This window comes from Aethalodelphis obliquidens, unplaced genomic scaffold (genome assembly GCF_003676395.1).
Source record: "Aethalodelphis obliquidens isolate GAN/ISIS:26980383/991018 unplaced genomic scaffold, ASM367639v1 scaffold38, whole genome shotgun sequence".
NCBI lineage: Eukaryota > Metazoa > Chordata > Mammalia > Artiodactyla > Delphinidae > Aethalodelphis > Aethalodelphis obliquidens.
This window is the reverse complement of record NW_020837982.1, coordinates 1,874,076-1,885,231: the sequence shown is the minus strand read 5'-3', so window position 1 is coordinate 1,885,231 and position 11,156 is coordinate 1,874,076. Positions and strand designations below refer to the sequence as shown.

The 11,156-nt window shown below is 41.8% G+C and overlaps 1 protein-coding gene across 1 annotated transcript in view; it reads left to right on the top strand.

Moving 5' to 3' along the window:
• RNF135 (ring finger protein 135) overlaps positions 1–10,480 on the top strand; it is a 19,988-nt gene extending 9,508 nt beyond the window's left edge. The window contains 6 exon segments of the mRNA XM_027130327.1: positions 326–404; positions 407–487; positions 7,655–7,744; positions 9,272–9,332; positions 9,334–9,728; positions 9,731–10,480. Of these exon segments, the coding sequence (XP_026986128.1) occupies positions 326–404; positions 407–487; positions 7,655–7,744; positions 9,272–9,332; positions 9,334–9,728; positions 9,731–9,789 (765 nt within the window). The 3' untranslated portion in view covers positions 9,790–10,480.
• The last annotated feature ends 676 nt before the right edge of the window (positions 10,481–11,156 follow it).

The following is an 11,156-nucleotide window of genomic DNA, read 5'->3' as shown; positions in this document are numbered from 1 at the left end:
CGGGCCTCTCACTGCTGTGGCCTCTCCCGTTGCGGAGCACAGGCTCCGGACACGCAGGCTCAGTGGCCATGGCTCACGGGCCCAGCCACTCCGCGGCATGTGGGATCTTCCCGGACCAGGGCACGAACCTGTGTCCCTGCATCGGCAGGCGGACTCTCAACCACTGAGCCACCAGGGAAGCCCCGAACTGGAATATATTTGATGCATTCCTTAAGAGATTTTCTTTTTTCCTTCTTCCTTCCTTCCTTCCTTTCTTCTTCTTCCTATTATTATTATTCTCCTTCTCCTTCTTCTTTTTTTTTTTTTTTAAATGATTCATCAATAGGCTTTGTCAGATGGGGTGGACTTTTCCTTGGCTTCTCCAAAACTAGTGACTTCCAACACACCTGAGGGGAAAATGAGAGACATCTCCATGACCTTGAAGAAATCCAGGAAAAATTACAAGAAAACTTCATGTGGAAAGAGGCCCTTGAAGAACAAATGCAGGGTGAGTTGATTTTATTTGGTAGAGGAGGTTTAATTATGGAAGTTGGGGCAGCATTCCGTGGCTTTGTTTTTTGGGGACAGGATCTGAGAGCCCAGCTGTGTTATCCCTGTGGTGTGAATGAGGAAGGAGTGGGCTGAGCTATTTTTGTGACTGGATGTGTTTTTGGACCTGACTGGAGGTGTGATGTATCACAGGCCCTTCATAGATAGAAACTCGTTTTCTAAGACCTATAAATCCAGAACCTAGATCTGATTTTGCTTGCTCACCATGCATCTGTGATATCTACCTGAGGAGATTCAGAAATAGGCGGCTTTTTATTTTTCACTAGTAAATGTCCTTATTAATGAAGTATGCAACTTTGTATATAGTTCTTCATAAATTCTACTCAACTGGGCTTCCCTGGTGGCGCAGTGGTTGAGAGTCCGCCTGCCGATGCAGGGGACACGGGTTCGTGCCCCGGTCCGGGAAGATCCCACATGCCGCGGAGCGGCTGGGCCCGTGAGCCATGGCCGCTGAGCCTGCGTGTCCGGAGCCTGTGCTCCGCAACGGGAGACGCCACAACAGTGAGAGGCCCGCGTACCGCAAAAATAAAAAAAAAAATTCTACTCAACTGTAATCTCTGGCCAGTGTGTTTAATAATAAAGGGTAACAATGTAGAAAACAACCTTTCTGTCCTGACTTTTAGGTTCGCTGTTGTTCAGTGGCTCAGGATTGAAAAACAATTCATACCTGCCCCTTAGACAAGTGCTCTGGTCTCCCTTGCCTCTGCCTCCCGACTCGGCCACGGCAGGCTTTGTATGCTTTAGAGACGTATGTCTTAGAGCTTTTAGATATTTAAATCATCTTGCTCTGTTAAAAAGTTTCTTATTTAAGTGGAGAAGCATGATTCCTTGGGAAAAGTTTCTTAAGGAAACCAGTTAGAGTACAGTTTATTAATTGTTCCAAAAACGATCTGAGAAATAAAGTGACCTCTTAGCTCCTGTGTGCTCCTAAATTTAGGATGGGTTCCTAATTTAAAATCTAAACTCGAGCTTTAAACTTGAGGATTAAATTAAAAAATTTTAATTCAAAAATCAAAAAATATAAAAAGACACAACAAAAGTGTTGTGTTCCTACTCTCGTCCAATTCTTCTTATTCCCCCAGTTAACCACCTTTACTAGTTTTCTTAAGTGTCCATTCAGAATTTACTTTTGTAAGTACAAGCAAACACAAGTTTATATTCTTATCTCCCCCAATCTTTTTTTTTTACACAAAAGTTAGCATATTGTATACACTGTTCTGCATTTTGCTTTTCTTTTTTTACTTAATATATCTTGATACCTTTACAAATCAGTAACTCAAACATTTTCTCTTTAAAGCTGCATAATATTCCAATTTATGGATATGCCAACATTTATTTACTCAACCCTTTACTGATGGATGCATGATTATTCCCAAGTATTTATAATTGCAAACAATGCTGAAGTCAATTACTGTATATACATCGTTTTATATGAATGCAGATATAATTGTAGGTTAAATTACCAGTAAGGATTGCTGGGTCATAGAGTAAATTTTGCAATTTTGATAACGTTGACAAACTGCTCTCCAGTTGGGTTATATCAGTTGACACTCTTACAGAAGAAATGTTTATCCCCCAAGCCTGCCAACACAATGTGCTGTCAAACTTTTGTATTTTTTTTGCCAATCCAATGGGATTAAAAAGAGTGATATATTTGTGTACTGTACTTTTAATTTGCATTTCTCCATGAATTGTCTGTTTATATCTTGTGTTGTTGGTCCTTTAAAAATTTGATTTTTAGGAACTTATTATAAATTAGGGAGATTAGCCTTTTGTCTGTGATATGAATTGCAGATTTTGTTCCCCAATTTGTCATTTATCTTTTGATTCTGTTTAGTGTGGGTTTTAGAATGTCATATAGACATTTTTATATTTTCAAGTAGTACATTTTACCAGTGTTTTCTTCTGTGGCTTCTAGATTTTAAATTTTAGTTAGAAAACTTCACCACCTCAAGTGATGTGTGTGTGTGTGTGTGTGTGTGTGTGTACATTTTTATATTAAATCTTTGGTTTCACATATAAATCTTTCACCCATTTGAAATTTATCCTAGCGTGTGTCCTAGTGAATTTTAAATAATAATGTAAATGTTTTATAACATTTATAATATTTAATGCTGTTGCTCTGGTTGAAATGTTTCTCCTTATTTAACTGGAGAAACATGATATCTTGGGAAAAAATTATGACTTTCTATGATTATTTAAGTGTGCATTTTTAATTTTTATTTTTAATTGTGGTAAAATACATATAACAAATGCACCATCTTAACCATTTTTAAGTTTACAGTTGAATAGTGTTAAGTATATTCATATTGTGGGCAACCAAGTTCCAGAACGTTTTCATCTTGCAAAACTGAAACTCTATACCCATTAAACAGGCACTCCCCATACCCTCCTTCCCCAGCCCCTAGCAACCACCATTCCACTGTCTGTTTCTATGAGTTTGATTACTCCAAATAGCTTATATAAGTGGAATTGTGAAGTGTTTATCTTTTTGTGACTGACTTATTTCACTTAGCATCCATATTGTTGGATCCAAGTTTCATCCATATTGTTGACTGTGTCAGAATTTCCATCCTCTTAAGGGCTGAATAATATTCCATTGTATTATACACATATATATACCACATTTTGTTTACCCATCCATCCATCCATCCTTCGATGGACATTTGGGTTGCTTCCACCCATTGGCTACTGTGAATAATGCTGCCGTGAACATGGGTGTATGAACATCTCTTTGAGATCTTGCTTTCAATTCTTTTGTATATATGCCTACAAGTGGAATTACTGGATCATATGGTAATTCTATATTTAATTTTTTGAGGAATTAAGTATACATATTAAGTATTTTTAAAATTTAACTTAGAAAATTCAAGTATGCCTTAGCAAGTACAACGTTGATTATTTTGGTATTTTGATTTTGATTATTTGGACCAGTTTTACCAGATTATCCAGGACAGTTTTAAAACATAAGATCTGAATATATACCTATTTCCTGAAACATCATTTCCTGAAGTTCTCACAAGATTGTTTTTAAGACAATAGATTAGTTATTCTTCAAGTCAGCACTTTAACAGCTGCTAAGCAATTTGACTGCCTCATCACAATGGTTTCCTTTGACCCTATGTAAACACACCATGAGCTGCCACGGAAATCACGCAGCCTAAAGGGCACAGTGTTTCTTGAGTATAACCCGGGACTCTCTGTAACACTAATAAGAATGCAGATAATCTCCAGGTTTGTTGGCCTATGTTTTTTTTTTTCCTTATATGTTCTTTTTGTGGCTTTGATATCTGTATTATGGTGACTTCATAATATTAATTAAAAATCTTTCCACCCTTAAAAAAAAAGCAGAATCCAAAGCCCATGGCCAGACTATTGAGTTAGCATTTCTGGGAGTAAGCCCCAAAGATTTGCGTTTTTGACAACTTTGCAGGGGATTTTCATGCACACTAAAGTTTTGATAAGCATTTTGGTGTAGCTTACCCAGCAGGGGTGATTATTTGTAATACAAATTTAATTACTGAGGAGTACAGTTGACCCTTGAACAACATGGGGGTTAGGAGCACCAAACGCCTATACAGCCAAAAATCTGACTATAACTTTTTTCTTTTTTGTAAACAGGAGTCCTATTTTATTTTATTTATTTATATTTTTAATTAATTAATCTTTGGCTGCGTTGGGTCTTCGTTGCTGCACGTGGGGTTTCTCTAGTTGCGTCGAGCGGGGACTACTCTTCGTTGTGGTCCGTGGACTTCTCATTGCGGTGGCTTCTCTTGTGGCGGAGCTCGGGCTCTAGGTGCGCACGCTTCAGTAGTTGTGGCTCGCGGGCTCTAGAGCGCAAGCTCGGTAGTTGTGGCGCACGGGCTTAGTTGCTCTGTGGCATGTGGGATCTTCCCGGACCAGGCCTCGAACCCGTGTCCCCTGCATTGGCAGGCGGATTCTTAACCACTGTGCCACCAGGGAAGTCTTCACTATAACTTTTGATTGCCCCAAAACTTAACTACCAATAGCCTACTGCTGACTGGAAGCCTTACAGATAACATAAACAGTTGATTAACACATATTTTGTATGTTTTATGTATTATATACTGTATTCTTACAATAAAGTAAGCCAGAAAAAAAATTTTATTAAGAAAAGCATAAAGAAGAGAAAATACATTTACAGTACTCTGCTGTAGCTATCTATACTGTAAGTTTACATCATCTGTTTATGAGATGAATCGTCTGTCAGTATCTACATACACATTGTCTTATATGATAAAAAGCACTGAGGATGTTATACATATTACTAACACTAGACATCAAAAATGAAAAGATAATGCAAAAAAGAAATTCACATTTATTTACAGGTGTAACTATTCATGCATTGATAACAAAGAAGCAACAGTATGCTTGCTTTGTGGTAGCCTAGCCTATACACTAATGGATTAATCATTATAAAATTTTTATGGCATACAATATTACAGTCATATTCATAACACAGTATTAGGAACATTGTTATTTTTTTAAAACAAAACAGTTACCTATGATGGTAGGCTGATAGAGAGGGAGAGAAAGAAAACTGGAGAGAAGGAAAACTAACACACTACTAATTTTATATTAAATATCACTCACCTTATGCTTATGTAAGGAAAGGCTATCCACTTCAATACAAGTCTTGCACGTGACGTTCTACACATATATTTTTGTGTATTTATTGATCCACATATATTTTTGTATATTTATTGAAAAAGATAAGTGGACCTTCGCAGTTCAGACCTGTGCTATTCAAGGGTCAACTGTAATTTTATGCAGAACAATTCTGCTTAGAATGGTTTGTTCTTGAAATTATTATTTTAAATTCCCAAGGGATCCAAGGGATCCTGGCTACTTTAAAAAAAAAAAAAAAAGCCTGTAGCTTATTCTCTTAGTAGAGAAATGAGATTCTTTAGATTCTGTTTTAAAGAAATTTCTCAGCAATTAAGTTTATATAATAAATATTTCTGGCAAATCAATTGTTTAATAAACTATCATTTTTTGTTCTTTTATGAAACCTATCATAATCAGTGGGTAAGCAGTTGAGTTTATACCCAGAGAGATTAACATATCAAAATACTTCATTTCTGTAATAGTTACCAGTGTCTTATTTAATAGCTACTCAATATTTATGAATGTACATCATGTTTCTTTTTTTCTAAGTATTTTTTTAACATCTTTATTGGAGTATAATTGCTTTACAATGGTGTGTTAGTTTCTGCTTTATAACAGAGTGAATCAGTTATACATATACATATGTTCCCATATCTCTTCCCTCTTGCATCTCCCTCCCTCCTACCCTCCCTATCCCACCCCTCTAGGTGGTCACAAAGCACTGAGCTGATCTCCCTGTGCTATGCGGCTGCTTCCCACCAGCCATCTATTTTACGTTTGGTAGTGTATATATGTCCATGCAACTCTCTCACTTTGTCACAGCTTACCCTTCCCCCTCCCCATATCCTCAGGTCCATTCTCTAGTAGGTCTGTGTCTTTATTCCTGTCTTACCCCTAGGTTCTTCATGACTTTTTTTTTTTCCCTTAGATTCCATATATATGTGTTAGCATACGGTATTTGTTTTTCTCTTTCTGACTTACTTCACTCTGTATGACAGACTCTAGGTCCATCCACCTCACTACAAATAACTCAATTTCGTTTCTTTTTTCTAAGTATTTTTAAGAACCAACCAGTCAAGTGTAGATTATTTTCTCTATCACTAGGGGAAAAACTTGTGTTAGCTAAAAAAGAAGTAGCTAGCAGTTCTTACAAACATTTTTAAAACTGTGATAAACGATAAGTAAAATCCTATCAGCTCAATAGAAAGAAGAGTGGTACCCCACGTAGATTTTGAGCATGACTTCTTGAAGGGCAGCTCTCCTGCTCTCATGACCTAAGTGTTCACAGCCCACACCCTAGATAGGGCCTTTTGTCTCTTCTCAGTCTGACTCTTGGATTCACTTTATGCTGCTGTCACCTCAAGGTACAAATAGGGGAAAATTTCACCTTCACAGTCCATACTCTGACATTTCCCTTACTGTCCCTTATTCTACCTAACTATGGTCGTTGCAAGCACATAGTAGTTTTAAGGTAACAATTAAACTTTAGTACAGTTTGGGATTAGCCGACGCAAACTGTTACATATAGAATGGATAAACAACAAGGTTCTACTGTGTAGCACAGGGAACTATATTCAATATCCTGTGATAAACCATAATGGAAAAGAATATGAAAAAGAATATATATATGTATAACTGAATCACTTTGCTGTACAGCAGAAATTAAAACAACGTTGTAAATCAACTATACTTCAATAAAAAAAACCCCTCAATGTACACTGAGGTAATAGGTCCTAGCAGTTGTGATGAATCTCATGTTCCCCAGTTTTATAACAGTTTAAAGCACTGACCTGGGGGGCGTGGATATTCTGGGTGTCAGGGTGCCCGTGATCCCTTGCATGATGCCGTGATCCCTTTATCATGCATATTGATAAATATGCATGAAAAACTTCCTATGTGCCTGGCAATGGGCTTGTGCTTAGAATACAGAGATGAACAAGGTCTCTGCCAGCAAGGAGCTTAGAACTCAGTGAGGAAACAGACAGTAAAAAAAAAAAAGTCCATGGTAAGAACATGGGGCTGGATGTACCTAAGCTGGATGTACTGCCTGATCAAGATCTGATGATGAGGAAGACAAGCTGTATGTGCTGATCACGATGTTTGGATACTTTCTATTTGCCTTTTTTTTGATGGGACTTTCTTCCCCTCCCCATTTTTTATTTATTTATTTATTTATTTATTTATTTATGGCTGTGTTGGGTCTTCGTTTCTGTGCGAGGGCTTTCTCTAGTTGTGGCAAGCGGGGGCCACTCTTCATCGCGGTGCGCGGGCCTCTCACTGTCGCAGCCTCTCTTGTTGCGGAGCACAGGCTCCAGACGCGCAGGCTCAGTAATTGTGGCTCACGGGCCTAGTTGCTCTGCGGCACGTGGGATCCTCCCAGACCAGGGCTCGAACCCATGTCCCCTGCCTTGGCAGGCAGATTCTCAACCACTGCGCCACCAGGGAAGCCCCCCTCCCAATTTTTTTGATTCCATAGTTGAACTGCCAGAAGCTCTGTCTTCCTCCTCATGCCCACTGCCTGACCAGAGCCACCTGGCACCCAAGAGGGCTTCCTCGTTCGCTCGATGTACGTATGTGGTCTGCTTACAACCTGGGTTTGACCTGCTGCAGCAAGGAGCTGCAAGAGCGTGCTGTGTCCATCTCTCTGCTGTTAGGCTCACTCCTTGGCTAGTTCCCCCACACCTGGCCCCTCCCCACGGGGAGCTGATCACAAAGACAAAAGGAGTTGAAGACTCCCAAATTCCAGGCTAAGCCAGACCCATGAGCACTCAGAACCCAGGCAACTTTGGGCATCCATGCTGGGGCCACCATTTACTGCCAACTGCCAATCCCCCAACCTGTTTAACTACCATCACTGTCTGAGTCTGGAGTGGTCCTTGCGAGCACGGATCCTGGAGCCAGACTGCTTGGGTTTGACTCCCAGCTCCTCCTCTCACTAGCTGTGTGATCTTGGACAAGTCACGTAACCTCTCAGAGCCTCAGTTCCCTCATCTGTAAGATGGGGATAATAGTACTTACTTCCCTTGTGGGATTGTCATGAGGCTGAATGAATGTGTGTAAGTATGAGCCTAGAGTAGGAATGCTGTGTATTAGTAATTATTTACTCCCTTAAAAGAAAACATTATGAAATATACAAAATGAATGACATGATCCTTAATCAGGAAGATCATGTGTAAGTGGAGAGATATAAACAGCCATGGTCATCAATCACTGTACTACAGGTAGAAGATGGTAAGTATCATTAGAGATCAGGTAAAGTATTAGGGGAAAAGCAAGATGTGACTTTTTTTTTTTTTTTTGTGGTACGCGGGCCTCTCACTGTTGTGTTCTCTCCTGTTGCAGAGCACAGGCTCCGGACGCGCAGGCTCAGCGGCCATGGCTCACAGGCCCAGCCGCTCCACCGCATGTGGGATCTTCCCGGACCGGGGCACGAATCCGCGTCCCCTGCATCGGCAGGTGGACTCCCAACCATTGCGCCAACAGGGAAGCCCCAAGACGTGACTTTTGCTGGGGCAGGGGGCTTCGCAGAAGGCTTCCTGAAAGAAGGCTAATGGGTAAGTAGAAATTAAGGTGGGAAAGGAGGGTATTGTTACTAGAACAACATCAGGGGTATGTATAACAAGGTCCTACTGCAAGTTGATGCACCAATATATTTTTTTTTAATTTATTTTGGCTGTGTTGGGTATTCATTACTACACACGGGCTTTCTCTAGTTGCGGCGAGCGGGGGCTACTGTTCGTTGCAGTGCACGGGCTTCTCATTGCAGTAGCTTCTCTCGTGGCGGAGCACGGGCTCTAGGCGCACGGGCTTCAGTAGTTGTGGCGCACAGGCTTCAGTAGTTGTGGCGCACGGGCTTAGTTGCTCCGTGGCATGTGGGATCTTCCCGGACCAGGGCCTGAACCTGTGTTCCCTGCATTGGCAGGCAGATTCTTAACCACTTTGCCACCAGGAAAGTCCCTTGATGCACCAGTTTTAATGCCAGTATGTGTAAAACTTTATCACACTCAAAGACACAAAGCTGCCTTTTGCTATTTGAAGACCTCTTAGCGTGAACCATCAGAGGTGGCTAGTCCTGTTCTGGTTTTTTCCCCTGGGGTCATCAATCCAACCTTTGACCTAGGGAGCCTCTCCTGTAGCCTGGAGGTGTCCAAGGATCACTGTTTCTCACCGCCCACAGCCCTATCCCTGGAGTCACGAGAGGTTTGCCTCCTGCCAGGCCTTATGTTCCCAGGCTCTCTCTTCTGGGCAGCAGTACTGGGAAGTGGACACTCAGCGATGTAGCCACTGGGCAGGTGGGGTGGCTTCCCGGGGGATGGGGCGTGACCAGATCCTGGGAAGGACCAGGGGCTCCTGGTATGTAGAGTGGAAAGGGACTAGCCAGCTCTCTGCATGGGACATGGTCAAGAAAACTGTCCTTGGCTCAAACAGACCTAGTGTGGTGGGCATCTGGCTGGACCTTGAGGAGGGAAAGCTTGCCTTCTATTCCGTGGCTGATCAGGTGAAGCTCCTCTCTGAGTGCCCAGTCTCTGCTGCCTTTCCTCTGCACCCTGCCTCTGGCTGTATGGCTCATTCCCTGGAAGCTCTCTGACTGTGAGGCAAATAAACGTATAAACATTCCCTTGGTGTTAACACATGTTGAATTCCTGGTCTCTCTGCCTTCAAGCAGGGAGTCAACTTGACTTAAGTTAACATCCCGCTTCCAAAGTTAAGGGATGCAAAGTAAATATTTAACCCAGCAGGCTTGCATTGTTCAAACCCTGCACGGACCGGTTACAAGAAAGGACAGGCTCTTGAGTGGGAGATAGTATCTAAGCCCTTGGAATATCCTGCCTGATAAGAGTGTATTTATCTGAGGGCCTTGGGCCACACAGTATCAGCTTGATTTCTGGAAGGGCTGGAAACTAAGGTCAGCCACTTGGGCGGTGAGTCTGCCTGCATGACCGACCGCCAGTCAAAGCCTTGGGCACCAAGACTTGAATGTGCTTCCCTGGTTGGCAGCATTCCGTGTGTGTTGTCATACGTCATCCTGGGAGAATTAAACATTGTCCCCATAACTCCACTGAGAGAGGAGTGAGTGGGCTCTCTTGGCCTCTGCCCTATGTGCCTTTTTCTGTTGCTGGTTTTAACCTGTATCCTTTCACTGTAATCATCTGTAACCGTAAGTATAACAGCTTTGCTGAGTTCTGTGAGTCCTTCTAGTGCATCACTGAAAATGAGATTGATTTTAGGGGACCCCCCCTACACACACACAAGGGGCGTGCTATCAATTGCTGTGTAATACTATTATCACACATTCAGTGGTTGCAAACAACACATATTTATTCTCTCGCAGCTTCTGTGGGCCAGGAGTCAGGATACAGCTTAGCTGAGGCCTCTGTTTTGGAGTCTCACAAGCTGCAGTCAGGGTGTGAACTGGGGCCGGGTGACACTGAGGCTCCACTGGGGAAGGATCTGCTTCCAAGCTCACGTGGTTGTCGGCAGGATTCAGTTCCTTGTGAGTCGTCAGACTGAGGACCCCCCTCAGTTCCTTACTTGGTGGGCCTCTGCAACATGGCTGCTTACTTCTTCAAAGCCAACAAGGGAGATCAAGTTTCCTAGCAAGGTGGACATTAAACCTTATATAACGTAACCACAGGGCCATATAATCACACGTATGCCATCACCTTTGCCTTATTCTATTGGTTAGAAGCAAGTCACAGGTCCCGCCCACATTTAAGGGGGTGGGGTTCACAAGGGCATGAATACCAGGAGGTGGGGGGGGTCCTTACAGTCTGGCTGGCACATGGTATCATCTCATACTTGATTTCCCCTATTTTTTAGAATCATTTTATTATATTAACAGAATGGACAGAGAAAACTACACAAAACACATGTGCAGTGTAAGGAATAATAATAATTATTATTATTAAACACACTTGTAACTACCTTTCAGGTCAAGAAATAAAGCCTTGGGCTTCCCTGGTTGCCCAGTGGTTGAG